The 16947-nt window shown below is 39.2% G+C and overlaps 1 protein-coding gene across 6 annotated transcripts in view; it reads right to left on the bottom strand.

Moving 5' to 3' along the window:
• Positions 1-16947, bottom strand: part of ROS1 (ROS proto-oncogene 1, receptor tyrosine kinase) — a 73216-nt gene that overhangs the window by 12296 nt on the left and 43973 nt on the right. For all 6 annotated transcript variants that reach the window (XM_021389647.1, XM_021389649.1, XM_021389651.1 and 3 more), the window contains 12 exons: positions 16307-16483; positions 15097-15271; positions 14540-14657; positions 12169-12356; positions 11504-11593; positions 10689-10824; positions 10109-10271; positions 9791-9855; positions 7071-7200; positions 6002-6099; positions 5332-5535; positions 4068-4202 (listed from right to left, as the gene is read on the bottom strand). In XM_021389647.1, the coding sequence (XP_021245322.1) occupies positions 4068-4202; positions 5332-5535; positions 6002-6099; positions 7071-7200; positions 9791-9855; positions 10109-10271; positions 10689-10824; positions 11504-11593; positions 12169-12356; positions 14540-14657; positions 15097-15271; positions 16307-16483 (1679 nt within the window). The remainder of the gene's footprint in view (positions 1-4067; positions 4203-5331; positions 5536-6001; positions 6100-7070; positions 7201-9790; positions 9856-10108; positions 10272-10688; positions 10825-11503; positions 11594-12168; positions 12357-14539; positions 14658-15096; positions 15272-16306; positions 16484-16947) is intronic.

The raw sequence follows: 16947 nt of genomic DNA, 5'->3' as shown, positions 1-16947 counted from the left end.
GAGCAGTCAGTGAAAGGATGATTCAGGAAGCTCTTACAGGAATGCAGAGTATTCACCTCTAAGCCATAAGTTCAAATCCTCCCCTGACAAACAGCCTCAGAGACTTGCTGCTGTGAGATCTGAGTTATGTGAAATGGATTGGCTTGCTCAGACCCTCAGTTGTCCATGTTAAAAAGGAGACTGCTGTCCTTCACCACAACTCAGTATTTTACTGAGCTCCTGATGACAATTGAGGGACATCTCTCTACTTCTGATTTTTTCCATAATATTTTTCATTAAAATATCATGGTTGGATGAAAAACATCAGTCAAATTTTTTCAGAACCACTTTTCATCAACCTGTATCACACAGCTGCAGAGCAGGTAGAGTGATACCAGATTTTCAAAATAATTCAGTGAAATCTTAAGGATCTAAAAAGTGATAGTAACTTCCTGACACTGAATCACCTCTTCTCCTTACTTACTTTCAGATGCACTGCTTACTGAAGACTCTAGAAATACAGACAGAAAAGTACTGAACTGGACTTAACATGAAGAGAAATAATTCTAGTTTTCCTTCTGTTGGCAGCAAAGTGTCTGTCACATTCAATTCAGAAGCCAGCCTTGGATGCTGGAAACCCAACAACCTACTTTCTGGCCATGCTGATTTGTAGGATTTTCAAGAAGAGGACCTACACTCCAGGTTAGTGTCTGGACTCTGATGGGCAGAGTCTGGTGCACGGAGGTGTGCAGAGCTTGATGAATGCACTGCTGTTCTGACGGAAAGGAGAAACAGCCAGAAAACAACAGAGGGAGAAAGAAATAAGAAATGATACACAAGTCACTTATGAAACAAGAACTTGACAAATGTAAATTCAGAACTTTTTTGCATTCCTAAGACTGTATTTTCAAATAACTACTTTTTAATCAACCATTTGCTTCACAAAGCCATTCAGTTTTGTTACTGATTGGGAATATTCACTGTTGGAAAAAAAAAAAAAAAAAACAAAAAACAAAAAACAAAAAAACAACCATAACTGGCATTATGTCCCAAATTCTTATTTCCTTAATCAATTTACTTGCTCGCTGGTGTAAAATATTAACACAGGATAGAATATATATTGTCTATAAGGTATTTAATTTCAGTAGGGTTTTGGTTTCTAATGACTGACGTTTTCATGCTGTCTCAGAAAATATCTGTAAATTTTGCAGGGACAGCTACTTATGGGTATGGATATTATGGATATCTAACTTTCAAGGAATGTTGTGGCATCCAAAATTTTGAGTCACATGGCATAAATTTTCACGAGCCCAGAAACACACCAGCATGACACCAATAGGGTGAAAGTGAGTCTAAGATGTACATGAATTGTCATTCATGAGCTTGAGCATGTTCCTATATTTTCTTGGGTGACTTCATGGGGAAAGTCTTCCAAGAGGAAATGAGAAATAACCAACCCAAACACATCATTAGATAAACTTTAACATTAAGTTTAAGTACTAGCACCTAGATGTACACCTACACACATACATTTCACAACAGCGTCTTATGTGGGCTGAACAGCATGTAACCATATGTCCAACAGAACTGCGTATGTGGAGAACTTGAGAGTCTAGAGTATCAAAGAACTACTACTCGGTAGCTAATTTTGGAGGTTGAAAGTGAACTGTTCCTGAATTTTTCATTGGTAATGTCCTGTAGCTTGTGTGAAGTAATTTTCTCACATACAAAATGAAAAATACCATTGATGTGGAGATTGCCTTAGAAAAGGAGAAAATTTGTTGCAATAGAGTCCTTGCTCTCATTTTGAGCAGGCCTTTTTTACCACCCAAGCTCAAATCCAGGGGGATTTTCCTGGAATCAAACAGCAAAAGCTTTTAGATATCAAAATTCCTTCACCAAACTCCGTTGTATAACTTTGTATGAGCACGAGCATTTGGTGAAACAGAAGCTTCAGGTCAAGCAAGTGGCACTGCCCTCGTACAAGTTCTCCTGATTGCTCACACTCTGTTGGCTGTACCAGATGTGGGTCTCTGACTGCACAACTAGTGCTGTTCATACATCTGATTCATGTTTCAACAAACATAGCTCATCTACAGATCCCCAAGTCTCTTTTTCAGTTCATTACCAAGCTTTATGTATCTGCACTTCTCTTGAGGAAAGCAGATGATTACACTCTGGAGTAACACCTTGGGGAGGCCAGGGGCAGAACTTATCTTCCCCTGCCTCTGAAAAACAAAAACAATCCTACTTCCTAATGCTTTCACACCCAAGGTTTCTGTGTCAGCCCTCCTTGCCCTTGCAGTGCAAGCCTACCACAGATTCCTAAACACTTCTCAGCTGAAGTAGTTTGGCCTTTGAACTCTCTTTCTATCAGAGATGGTTTGTTTTGTCAAATGACAATGAGCAAGCCAAAGTGTCGGGAAGACAATCGCTGACTGCTGATGTCCCGATGCAGGTTCAAAACCACACGGAGAGCAGCAGGAATGTCAAGAATCTCACCATGCCATTAATGACCGAACAAAGTAGCAAAAAAGCTATTTAGGCTACTGACAGAAGCTGCACCCAAGTGCTGAGCGTTCACCAAATGAGATAAAAAGACGATACAACAATTTAAGAGCTCATTCAGGCCCTTGGCTTTCAAAAACCAGGGTGCTGCTATAAGGTCTTGATCCTACAAGTCATAGCCTGTGGATGAGTGTTTAAGCTCTACCTGATATGCTAATTTGTGAGACCTAGGACTTTAAAAAACAAAAAAGTCAACTTTTTTCTTGATTCTTCTGAAAATCTTGTCATTCTCTTTAAAGGCAGCTTATAAACCTTTGTGTAAGCTTGAATATCAAACTATTACATGAGTATACTTCATCTCCTATGCTTTTTTATTCGTGGGTCAGCTGTCAGGAATTTTTTAAGGAAACATTTTTCAGCAGAAAATTAGAAAATTTTGAAACTGAAGTTGCTTTTGGTCTCTCATTAGTGCTGTCGTTTCACTTCCAGTTTGCACCCTGTTCTTAAAATCCTAATGTTCTCCAAGTGATATTTTTTTCTCCTCCCCCCCCCCCTTTTTTTTTTAATTGTTAATGCAATATTTCAGCTGTATCCAGATAATGATAAGTAAAAACCATTTGGAACTGAGAGCATTGTAATTGATGTGGGACCTATCACGGAGAACCAAGCTTGCCAATCACAAGATCAGTCTCAAACCACTTCCTCAGCCCCAGGAGTAAGAATTGTGCACTTTAAGTACCCTCTTCCTCCATTTGTAGGACCAGCTGTCAAACGCATTTCTGTGACTGCTTATACAGAATGGTTGTATAGGAATTGAGACATGAAATTAGGCTATACTGAGTGATCATTGGGCTCAGGTTCAATTTCCTCATTCATACACCTCTGGCTGGAATGGGTTGGATCCATTATATGTATTCACTTTTTTTTCTTTTAATTACAGGTGAATTTTGTACTCAAGAAATAGTTCAGAATTGAAAGCTTTGTTTATCCAGCTCAGTTAAAGACTAACCTTCTCTTTTTTGCTCTGCTTCAGCTTTTCTTGCTGGCTTTTTTACAGAGAGGTCTGCTAAGGCAGAATGGTTTATTTTTTTATATATGATCTTATGTTAGCCTGTTTCCTGTAGATATCAGTGAGAAAGCCAGTTACATCTGCCATCAAAGACACATGGAATAAAGGAACAGGTTAACTCTTCTTTATAGTCATGCTAACTTCTAACCAATTCTGAACCGGTCGATGAGGCATTCTCAGCCTATTGTAACATTACTAATGGATTCATGCCCAAGGCTGAGTTTATATTATTTGTAAAGCCCTGTTTAAAAGACCACTGTGCATAAGCCATTAAACTTTAAGACTTAATTTTCAGTTCTCACTGAAGTTCATGCTCACAGGCTACACTACTGGATGAGTTAGGAGCAAGTGGGCAGCTACAAGTGCAAACTGTTTTGTCTAAACAAGAAAAAAAAGGAGGATGTTGGATTTTTCAGAGGTGTAAGTAGCCATTCAAAATGATAGTCACCTGGCAATAAAGCAATTGCTGTCTTATAAATATTATCAATAATATATAAACAAAATAACATACATGTCATCAGGACAGTTGTTTGGAGATTCCAGCCTTCCTCCTGATCGTACGTGGTGTAAAACTTCTATATTGGAGAGACCTGGATATGGCTGTTGACCCAAAGTTAATGTTTCCCACACTAAGACTCCAAAAGCCCTAAGAAACACCAACAATAAATTTTGATTACCATAGTGATGATGAGCAATCTCCCTATCATCAGTTAATTAAAATTGCTCCAGTCTAAGAACAAGACTCAGAAAAATTAGGAGTAAGTTGTTTTAACTTTATGTAAAACACTGGAGACATCCTTAATCCCAGCTCTGGAATTGCTAAAATAAATACGTAGGACTGACACACTTTCCTAGACTCAGTGAGATGAAGCACAGCATCCCTAGGCACCACTCTTCATTTGAGCATATCCTCACTTAAACAAGCATTTAGAAGGCACTGGAAGTGTCACTGGAAATGGAGAGAGTTACAAGTTCTCCTAAGTACCACTCATAAAGCAATCAGCACCTCACTGGATTTGGCAAGGAGAACAAAGCAAGGTTTTTTAGATAAATGTAAGTGCGGCAATTAAATGGATAGGCTGCAGGGCCTGAAAACTTGACCAAGACTGGTGGGTATAGCCCACCCATTATCGTCCATGGCTATCTAATCTAAAATTGCCTGAATCTTAGGTTTAACTGAACTGTATTGGTTTGCTTTTTCCCAGGTCTCCTGACAGTGAGTCCCTGCTTCCTCACCATAAACACAAGCCTGCCCAAATATACCTTGCAAGTAAACCACTGCAGCAAAGTACTATGACTTTCCCCGAGTGATGCTGAGAAATTTGGGCTTCAAAATAACAAAGTCACCATAACAGGGTGAAATGGTAAGGGGAAAGTATTTGCTTGTAGGAAGGAAATGTCAATTAACCTAATGGAAAACAAAATGGAAAGAACAGAATGTAGGCAGTCAATTCACTGCTCAAAAAGGCAAAAAAAAAAAAAAAAAAAAATTGTGGGCCTAGTACAAAACTCTTTCATTGACCAACACTAGTTTTTTCCATCCAGAATCCAAGGGCTAGAGCCCAAAGCATTAAGAAATACTTACAAGCAGATACAGTCGTGGTGCCAAGTTTTTTACTAGTTCATGAAAACATCACATAGAAAGAAATCTACCTTAGCTTGTAAATTATTAGAGATGGAAATATTCAAGCTTATCATTGCTGCTGTAAATCAATATTTTCATGCTGTGGGATTGACTATCCTTTTCACACTGCTGTGTGCCTGCTATAGCTCACCAAACATCAGAGCGATTTGTAAAGACACCATCAATGAGGCTTTCAGGAGCCATCCATCTGACAGGGAGTAGGCCTTCTCCTCTTTTCCTGTAGTAATCATTTTTATAGATATCTCTGGCAAGTCCAAAATCACCAATCTTTACGACCCGGGAGCAGCTTCCATATTGCTTCTCAGACACAAGGCAGTTGCGAGCAGCCAGGTCCCTGAATTGTAAGGTGGAAACAAAAGGATGGAGTTAGCTTTGCAGCACAACTCAGGTCAGAAGAGATCTCCGGAAGTCAGATGGTTCAACCCCCTGTTCAGGACACTGCCACTCATCCGGTTAGATCAGGTGGCTAGAGGTCTCATCCAGTTAAATTTTGCATATCTCTAAGGCTGGAGATGCCACAGCTTCCTTGGGCAACCTGTTCCAGTGATTGATCCTATTCATGGTGAATAATATATTCTAGTTTCCCTTGCTTCCCTGGGATAAAATCTTAGAATAGCCCATCATTTTTTGAGACAATTGTATGTAATTTTAACAGAAAAGCATAACTTCATATTTTACGCCAATTCTCTTACCTTTCCTGTTATATTGTGACACCTTTCCCGGGCACTTTATCCCAGGTAAGATAATTAGTTCTGGTACAGTGGGTAAAGCTTGAAAAGGAAAGGAAATAAGTTCTGTACCTGTGTATGAAACGCATTTTCTCTAAATAGACACAACCTTTGCAAATATCCAAGCATATATCCAAGAGGTCAGTCAATGTCAATAAGGGACTCTGGAACTACGAGAAACAAAGACAATGTTAGCCACATCTCCTGGTGTTACAAACTCAGAATGACAGCCTCCCCATGCAAAGATGGTATTGTTTTCTCATCTGAAACTTATAGGATTTTTGCAAAACAGGTGCAAAGTATCTGTGTGCCAATAGAGCAAATGCTAATTGGTCACAGGGTAAACTGCTAAATCACTATACCGCAAGGCAGGGTAACACATCCTGTTCTTTGATTTGGGGCTAAGAATATCCTGGGACCTTCAGAATTACTTCTTTGCTGTAGTGGAAGAAATGGGACACCAAATATTTCCTCCTGCTATTATATCAGGTTTGCTTGCTGCTGTATTAATCAGTAGAATATATTATTTCAGTAGAATACATGCACATACTTTCCAGTAGACTTCAGCGCAGACTGTGGATTTGATGAGATCGTGTAAACGAAACAGACAACTGCTACAGTGCTCTAAAATTCCAGTGTCAAGTCCCTTGACATAAACTCCTACCATTAATATTCTTAATCTTCAAGCTAATTATGAAAATTAATTAACTTCTTAATTAAAGAGTTTTATTCTTTATTCTCTTCTCCTCTTTCCTCTAAAGACTTTTGGGATATAGCTGCAAGGACAACAGCAACAACTGTGTGGCCTAGTGGACAAGACACATGACCACTGTTACGTATGATCACTTTTCAAAGGGCTGTTCGTAGTGTTCATGGAGAAGGACTCCACAGACATATCATGACCGAAAAAAAACCCCACTTTTAGTCAGTGATCTAATGATATTCAACATGATATTCAGTCTTCTTCACAGCAACTCTGAATGCCTAGTCAGCACTCAATACCGAGGTCCCAGGGCATTAGCTAGGTCAGAGCCTGCAGATGCAGAAGGAGCTGGACATCAGCATGGCCTTTAAGGAAGATTAAAACCAAGAAACTGTGAGCAGACATATGTTAAAAATAGATCCCTTGAGGTCATCCTACCTTTTGCTTTCTGGCTCCTCGTAAATAGCTAAGCAGATCCCCTCCTTCCATCAGCTCCAGTATAAGGTACTGAGGTTCATTTAACAGGCACACTCCGAGTAGCTTCAGAATGTGGGGATGATCAAATTTACTAAAGAGAAATAAATGACTGTAAGATTATATGTGAAAAACTCAATTGGTTGACAATAATTTGTATATAGCTACAAGTAATGAATGGGTTTATCCTTTACAATTCCACCTCCACCAACGTCATGATTCAGTAACTTAAATTGCCTTGACTTGCTTAGTCATGGGGCAATTCTGTGACAGCCTTTCAAAGCACGAGTTTACACTGTGCTTTGACAGGCACTCTAACACAGGCATGCATGTTAAAGGCACACTTCATTACGTTTACATGAAGTAAAACAAGACACCCAATGGTAATCTCATCTGGGAATAACATGAATTGCCACCTGTACACTGGAAATATCTCTGTTATTTTAATAGAGTATTCCTACTACAGTAGTCACAGTAGAACTATTGATTTGGAGAAATGCACAGAGAGAAATAGAAGCATAAGGTATAACATCTTCTTACAATCCAGAGAAGAACTGTCTTGTTCAACTGTTTTTGTTTTTGCAAGAGAAACAAAATACACATGTGAAGAACAAGCAGATATAAGAGTAATTGCTGGCGTATGTCCAAAATCTTGGGATTATGACAGAGCAATCAGCCCTCTGAGATCTAGCAGTTTACAAACAATGCGGAATATTCACTGACTCTGTCAGTGGCCATGTTTTTACAACCACAGCTATTGTGTTTGAAAATAGTTTTCTCTTTGCACTGCTGTGTGAGAGGACTTGCACCATCAGCCAGAGAAACCTGACCCTGCTGGGGAAACTGGTGGTGTCTAAAGTGCTGTCAAATGCACCAGAATAAACAAACAAATACAACAGAGGAACATTTTCCTTCTAATCTCTTTCAATTCACTTAATCTTAGGTGTTCGCAAAAGCTCTTCAGCGAAAAGTGTGATTTTGAATTTGACAGTCCCCCCGCAGCACATACCTCTCAATCATACAATGTTGTCAGCCTTGAGAACGAAAACGGAGGAAGGAAGGAGCACCTGGCACTTTCCTTACAGTTCCTGCAGTCCTTCCTCTACTGAGCTGTCATTCCTTATTTCCCAAGTGATGGGATACACCCTGGAATTTGCTGCATGTATTTGTACACAAATGACCCACCAATAACCAATACCAAATTACTGTTTGACTTATGGGTTGCTCAAAGCTTTTCCCACTGCTGCATAGCAATAACGGAAGAAACTAATAGTTCTTGTTTAGCTGGGACAGCAGAATGCTACTACTGAATGCAGTTCCAGAAAGTAGGCAACATTTAAACAGAGAACATCAAGGTTTGTAAACAACCAGATCCACCTATGTAACCTTTTTGCCTTTGGCTTAATTTGAGACATCATAGATGAACATCAATAAAAGTCTCTAAGCCCTCCATGAGGAAACTAAATCACTCTTTTTCACATTAAAAAATCTTTAAAGCATGTAAAACATGCCTTTTTACTATTATTATTTAATGACTACTGGAAATATGTAACACTTAACCTTTCCTGTTCTCTTTGTCTCATTGAACTGGTACACACATAGGCCCACATTAGTGTTTAAAATTAAATCTAATAAATTCCAATAACATATTTTTTCCAGGATTTCTCAGTTTGGATCAGTAGCTAAAAAAAAAAAACAACATGAAAAAGCAGATCTGGAGAAGCTCTGAGTATATATAATTTCCATACTCCACAGAGAAGAGTCCTTAACTGGATTTATGACTGCCAGGTAGACACAGGAAGTTTGCACACAGCACTTACTCTTCATCATGAATTTACACCATCATTACATGATTTCATTTTACATTTTCTTAAGCCTTTTACCTCATTCAGTATAAAGTGCTTGGCAAAAGGCAAAGTAATGAAAGATATATATATATTTTGATTGTAGACAAAGAACGCTGTAAAAATCAATTTTACATTTAGTAACATTACATTTTCTGTGCAGGTGATAAAATATTTCATTTTTCAAAATATGATTCTAATCCTGCATTTATGAAATAGAAGTCAAAGAAGTGCAGATCAGCACATCTGAAAACCACAATGTACTTCAAAACAAAACAAAAATTAAGTTCAGTTTCTGCTGGTCTCTGTAGAGACTCTGGAGAACCAGACTTTGAGCTGACACACAGACTTTTCCATGTGAAGTTCTCACGCTGTGGACATATTACTTTTTCTGGGTGCACCTCAGTAGAATAGGTATGTGGCAGCCTCTAGTGGTAAGTATGCACATTATTAAAAAACAATTTCCACTCTAAATTCAAACTGCAAGGCATAAGCTTGTTTTGATACATTTATTTTGATAAGAGTGTCAGCCAAATGTTGCTATTTACCTTTAACAAATTAGTTCTAGGGGTACAAAGACGCTGAAATATCTCAGTCCAAAACCTAATAAATCCATTCTATCAGCATATCAAATTTGCCATCCAAATCTTAAATTTTGCAAAAGAGTTTTATAGCTTTAGTTGCATGAAATTAATCAGTAGCAGTTTACGTTTTTTTAGAAGAAACAGGAGACTACCCCAAAAAATGCCACAGCTGAGAAAAGCGTCGCTCTCATTCCTATTGAATTTCCCCACCCTCATACGAGAGCAGAAGGATACCCAATGGCAAAGCTCTTCCTACCTCATTAAGTGTGCCTCCTTCAAGAATTCACTCTTCTCTTGGTCTGTTGCACCCCTCTTCAAAGTCTACTCAACAGAAAGCATAAAAATACTCTATGTCACATCACCTTTAGCATATAGTGGTGACATAGACACAGCCTTAAATATATGGTATTTTCCAGCAGTTGTTACAAAGTGATAGGCTCAGCTTTAAGTGACTTGCAAGAAATCCAGCAAGGAAATATCTAGATCTCTCAATGCTTATTTCAGTGGTATAACCTCTGAGCCAAATCTCTGCCCATTCCATTCTGTTTCCAGAGGACTACGCTGATGTGATTACCTTGACTGCTACTTTGGATTCTCCACTTCCATCTGCCAGGATACCTAATGCAGTCCCTTCATACACCTCTCCAAATGCTCCACTTCCTAACAGCTTGTGTAAATTCAGTTTGTCCCGAGGAAAAGCTGGCAATGATTCAATCTCTGTTTGAGAAGGAAGAGTGCTGCAAAACAGCAATATTAATCACTTGTTAATACTTAAAAATGGTTGAAATGATATTAAAATTCTTCCTCATAAGAGTCTGATACTATTTGTCTCGTCAGCTACATTTAAGGGGAGCTGAGGTGAAACCCGAATGTTTTGGAATCTCTTGGAAAACAACATGTCTCCTTCTCTCCCCATTCACTTGTGTTTCTTGCCCAAGTGAGCACTCAGGGTGGGCTAGAGGAAATCCAGGCCAGGCTGTGTACCAGGGAACCAGCTTGGCAGGGCATAATTCAGAGCAGACCTGACCTGCTGAGTAGGTGCAGCCCCCAACATCACATCAAGTTGTCAGGGATGAGCATGCTGATAAAAACCAACCCAGGGAAGGCCTCTTCCACGTTTTTGTCCTGAAAATGTATTTCTTTCAAGGACATACCTGACAGCATAACAAGCATTGGCTAGTCCCACTGTCTCAGCCATTCCCCTGAGTTGAGCTAATTCTTTATCTTCCTTGACAAGCACTATCTGCCCAGTTAAGGCTGGTTTTCTGGATTTCCATCTTTGGTGCCATACTGGAACAGAAAAGAAGACCATAAGATATTTTACTCTGAGCGCATCCCAGAATGTGAGTAGGCTCTGAAAGGCCGCAAGTTTTTTTTGTCATTCTGTACATGACCCTCTGGCAGCTAGTGTGAACAAGACGTTTCCTTTTGGCCACCACCTTTTCCCACAGAAGACAGAAAACTGAGAAATCAGGCAAGCATCCACTTCTGCATGTAAAAAGACCCAAACCCTAAGGGCTGGTGCAAAATCATGTGGAGAAGATGAGGAATGAGAGGATAGGACCATCATATCTAGATATCTATATTACAGAGTAATCTCTTCATCCTTCCTTCAGGAAGGAAGTTGAAGGGGAAAAGATGAGTTGTTTTGGTGAATAAATGCAATACCTAACTTGAGAATTACAAGTTTTCATAACGATACATGAGAATGTCAGAGCTCCCTCAGCATTTCTATGCTGTTTCTACAAGGAATCTACAGCAATAAATGCCTTAAGACAGAGTGAACTGGTATCCTTTCCTAGATGTTGAAAATACATCTCTAGGACCTCAAAGGATGAGAGCTCAGAAATTCCCTCCAGCTCCCACACTGCAGGTTGTTCAGCATTTCCCCAAACCTGGAGGCTCATCATCTCCTGCTAGCTGAAGTGCCTGGCAAACCATGGATATGCAAAAAAAATCAACCACATACCAAAACCAAACAGTATGATCATAGTCAAGCCCAGTACAACTGCTCCAATCACAGCAACAATTGCAGCGATATCTGGAGAGTTCACAGTATCTGTTAAATAGAAGGGGAGAACTGGTAAATGACTGTGCTTATGAACTGTATCAACCTAACAGAGTTGAGCAAACCTGAAAGATCCCTTGAGCTGCCTGCTGTGTAAGTGTCTTTCTCTGCACAAAGCTTTCTGGTAGGCTAAGTGGACATATCTATTTTTGGTCAAATTAATTCTCTTCCTCTAGGTCTGGACTATTCATGCACTGATGCTTGATCACTCAATATGGGATTTTCATAAATAACAACAGTGTACAGATCTAGCATTTTGGCTGACAACAAGTGCTAATTCTCACATCTTTACCCAGCATGGAAGCTTGCATTTACTTCAATAATCACATAATGATGCAAAGTGCAGGACCACAGAGAAAAATCAGTATAAACAAGCAGAATCAAAGTTCAGGCCCACTGTTCTGTGAAAGCAGTGGCAACTGGGGTCACCATGTAAATGCTACCAGTGATTATCCCTCAGACACATTCTTTGTGCAACAACTTCATCATAAAATAGGTCTCTCTTCAGAAATGGGTGTATTTATTCTGAAAAAGCTTGATTAACAAAACATAAGTGTAGGACATACCTTTAGCCAACACAATATCTTTGCTTGTGTCACTGTATTCACCAAGACCCAGCATATTTGCAGCTGCTGCTCTGAACTGGAAAGTTCCTTCTAAGTTCTCAGCCTTCCATGTGCAAATACTGTCACAAGAACCATTGTAAACCACCACCCACAAGGACTCCACTTTGTTGGTGTTGCCAGACGGCTTCCTACAACAGGCACAATGAAATAGCCCAGATATGTTATTAATGCAGTGAGGGCTGTTTACTACTTCTCCCTTCTTCAGTTTCACAGCTTTCACAAAATCTCCCTGCCTGCATGAAAGCTCAAGCCATTCATGGGGTTTTGGCTCTGGAGCAGAAAACTGTACCATGCCATTTCAGCAATGTCAGGAATCACACATCCTCCGCTTGGCATTGGAAATGAAATGCTAGAACATTTTAGATGTACAAAGCTGCAGCACACTTTCATCTGTCTCAGTACACACCTTACAACCAAGGTTTCAGAACTTTCTTATTTAGCTTTCAGGAAAAAAAAACTGTTTATTTTGTGTACTGTTAGAAGGCTTTGCTTTCCCGGGCCTAGAGTAGTTCAGTGGCTCTTGTGCATCAGGTTTCACAAGCTAAACAGGAAGCAAGTCATTGGCAGGGAAGACACAATTCTTTAGCTAGCCAGGTTCCCATAGTATCTGCTGACTACTGCATATATTTCTTCCATTCCCCATTGGACTGAGATTGATTGCTCACAATAAATCCAGAGCTGATTATTCACCAACCAAAAGAAGACCACATATTAAACTTGAAAGGCAATATGTGAAATATCATTTCATGTCACACAGGACTGTAATATTTCATGTGAGATGACCTTCATGAATATGCCAATCATTCTCCCAATATGCTTCAATTCAGAAAAAAGGCCAAACACTTCTAAACCAAAAGACAAGTAAAAAGTACACATTCATATTCACATCCCTACCATAACTGTATGAAAAATGGGTTATTTCAAAAGGCTATGCAAATATTTTCTAGAATACTATGGGTCTGACTTTACACTTTTCTGAAGGGTATAGACACACCTTGAGGCTCAAAGTGCAATTCAGTCAAAAACCTCTGCATATGCGCATTGAAACTGCGGAAGAAAAATATATTTCCTTAAAATAAAAAAAGCCTCAGTGATGCAGTATGATTCCAGAGATGAATACAAAGCTGGAGCCTGAAGTACACAGCAACTAAAACACAGCCCTGATTCGGGCCAAGGGGCTGTCCTTTCTTTGCTCATCCATAGCAAGCCAAGTACAATGTGGCCATTGGCGCATCAAAATTATTGTGGTCTTGTGGCATGAAAGTCGGTGCTGCTGTACACTCACAAAATTGTAAGGAACCTTACAACACCAGGAAAATATTTCTGAGTGAAAACTTACATAAGTAAAGTATGCTTAACACCACAGCGCTGTGGGTCTTTAACTTTCATAAGCACTAAGTTAACTGAGGAAAGAAAAACGTTAGCTTCCCTCTGTCACTGCTCATTTTAAACATCATAGAAATATCTCAGGAAATGGAACCTCTTTGGTTTTAAATAATGCACTAATTAAACCTTTTACTGGCTGCATTAAACAGACTTGGCCAAATATTTGTCAAAATAATGAGAACTTTCTCAGCTGTCAACAATATACTCTAACCTGTCCATTCAGCCCTAATATTGCTAGTGTAGGAATAAGTGTGAATTAGCACTCTGTGGAACCTAATAAGTGTTACATGTACAGTCCAAGTGATTTGTATTTGCCAAATTACTATAAATATTATCTAATATCTCATATTGGTGAGACTACCTTATGACTCTTTCTAGCAACATTATGAGCTTTCCTTATGTCCACTGAATGCTAAGATATTTCTACATATATTTTAGCTGAGAATATATGCTAAATGTTTGAAAAATCAGATTTGAAAGATGTCTATCCAAATATGTTCCTATATTTCAAGGAGAGGCCTGGAAATGTTGTTAGGGTATATTTTCTTCAGTGTTTTCTAGGAATTAATGACAAAAATGGCTACTTGTTTTACAGAAGGATGAAATCCTACGAGAAGGGCCATTTGCATCATTGATATTTCACTATTCCCATCAAAGATATATTGCAAGCCCTTGAGATCTCAGATCTGTATTTCCAAAATAGCAGCTCAAAGTTATCAGAGATATTCCCTGGCCTATGGATGCATAGCACTGCAGTGCTTCCTCAGGGGGAAGTGATTGACTACAGCATGCTTGGCACCAGATTACTCCACCTGTCCATGTAGCTGGAACAACAAGACAAAGCCACTAGGAAAGCCCATCCCTGCTCACCCAGGTTTGTTCTGGGCTGCTAGCTACATGACAAGTACCTGCACACATCGCTTACCTGCTTTCTAAGATGTAGTAGGTGACATTACTTCCATTGTCTTCAGCCTTTTCCCACTGTACAGAGTTTTTAGAGTCTTCTGCTCTTTTGGGTGTTCCTGGTTTACTGGGAACACCAGCTGTGGTCAAATGGAGAAGATACAAAACACTTGAAACACGTACAGCAAAATAAAGGCTAACAGATAAGGAGCAAAATTTAGACATGTACGTGAGTGGACATATAAAAGGAGTAAGGATCAGTATCAATAATCCCCATGAAAAATGAGTCTTTGGCCTTTTCTTTGCAATGGACAAATTTCAAAATTTTCACTCACATGCAGCTTTTCATGAGTAGTTATGAGTTAATACGGATATAGGCGTTTCATCTCAACTTCCCTCACTCTTTTCCCTTGTTCCACTTGAAGTGAATTTTAATTTCTTGGTATGTTGTTATTTATTTTCCAAAAATTTTAGGTCCTAGTATAAGAAAGTTACCTGCTAGATTTTACAAAATATGTTTTTATTATTCATGTTCTGAAAATAGTCCTAAAATTTTGTTATCCTATGCCATGTGCTTACCTGTAGTTTTAAAGCTTGTTGAAGAGGAAGTGCTTTTCATTCCTGTAACATATTCTACTGTCGCTCTTACAAGATAATTGGCAGAAGGAAGAGTTCCTGTGAGATTGCATGTGTAAACAGGGCCTATAGTGCATGTAGTGCTTGCAGGAGAAAACCAGTCACTTCTTGTTTGCCACTAGAAAAATAAAATATTATCATGGTCAGCTTTCTTACTCTACTAAAAATACATCACAGATCTATTTGTGGATATACAAGCACCTTGCTGCATTTTAATATCATAAGGCAGAGGTTATGTATGTGTTGATTCAATCACAGGACTTTACCTTGTTAGAGACCAAGGACAAAAAAAGCTAGGTTTTTTTTTCTTTGCTTTCAGGAAACCTGCAAGTCTTGGCAACCACAAAGGACAACAGGTTAAGTAACCCCTTTGCACAGCCAAAAGAAGTCTTCCCTTTGCTTAGCTCTGTGCAGCTTGTATTTCTAGATCACTGTGACATGACCATGAGTTCAGTTTGCCATGGTGCAGTTGAAAGGAGATGGTTTAGTAGAATTTGTGCTATGACACTTGTTTTATGGCAGGTGGAAAACATCTGGTGTAGGCCTCATGGATCTGATTATCTATATTAAGGAATCAATGTGATCCAGTTCAGCACATGACATTTTCTGTGTCTGGTGATCTAGACATTAAAACCTGAAGCTTCCATCCATGCTGCTGTCACTGCAGCACTTATCTCTGCTGTCTGCACTACCGGACCTGCTTTTTTGTCCAGCATTTTCCCCTAACTACTATCATACATAGGAAAATAAAATTCAGATACCAGGTTGTAGCTGACATTTAATGCCAAACATCCTTTTCTTTATTTTCTTTTGCAGAGTGGATGTACAGTTTACAGCTAACAGCCAGACTAGGGGAGGGCAGTGAGGAAAGAGGGAGGGGACTATACTGGAACAGGAGACCCAGGAGGAATTCCATTGGGGTCATCCAGGATGTCCTTTGGCACTGTGGAGTACTAAATGCTGCAGCTGCACTCCTCCTTGTTCCTGGCAAATGCTGCCTTCATCCTGCTCCTTCTGAGGCACTAAGACTGACATCACTGTGCCCAAATTAACCACTGAGATTCTTCATATATGCCCTGCCATGCTGTCTTGCTCACTGGGACAGAACTGTGTTAAGTTTAATCTGGTATGGAAAAAAATTAAGTATTTTTACCTTACGCAGCTCAAACCAGAAGCTGGTTCCATTGATGTGCAGAGGAGCTCTCCATTCTAGCTGGAAACTGGTATTTCTGGGGATTATATTGGAAGGTGAAAGTGGAGTCTCAAAAGTTTTTGCAATAACGAGGACACTTTCAGAAAACCAGTTCTCATTGGGATGAAATGCAAGAACCTAGTAAGGAAACAGATGAACTGCACAGTACAAGACCAGGTAGAAAAGGTGGCTTTAGACACTTAGAGTGTTTGGAGGATAACCGTTTTAAAACAAGGCAATATTCAGGCAATATAGGATGAAACATTCTGTGCCTCACAGCTTCAATGTTACATACCTTTAAAATGCATGTAAGTGGTTTCTGCAGTGCCCCTACTCATCGAATCTATTCAGTTTCTCATTTCATCTTTCTCACCAGAACTCTTACCTTTTTAGATCCTTCCTAAGCACCACAGATTCTTACACCAGCATGCAGACATTATATCACTTGCTGGATTGTATTTTAAAATCGCAAAAACACGATATCAGACAATTTTTTGTCTTATTGGACTTTTTTTTTTTTTTTGGCTAAAAGATAAAATATCCATTAAAGGAAAAGCAGCAGTTGGTGAAATGACTGAGCACCCTATTCATATAATATAGTG

This window comes from Numida meleagris, chromosome 3 (assembly GCF_002078875.1).
Source record: "Numida meleagris isolate 19003 breed g44 Domestic line chromosome 3, NumMel1.0, whole genome shotgun sequence".
NCBI lineage: Eukaryota > Metazoa > Chordata > Aves > Galliformes > Numididae > Numida > Numida meleagris.
Note: the sequence above shows the minus strand (reverse complement) of the source record. Positions and strands in the feature narration are given on the sequence as shown.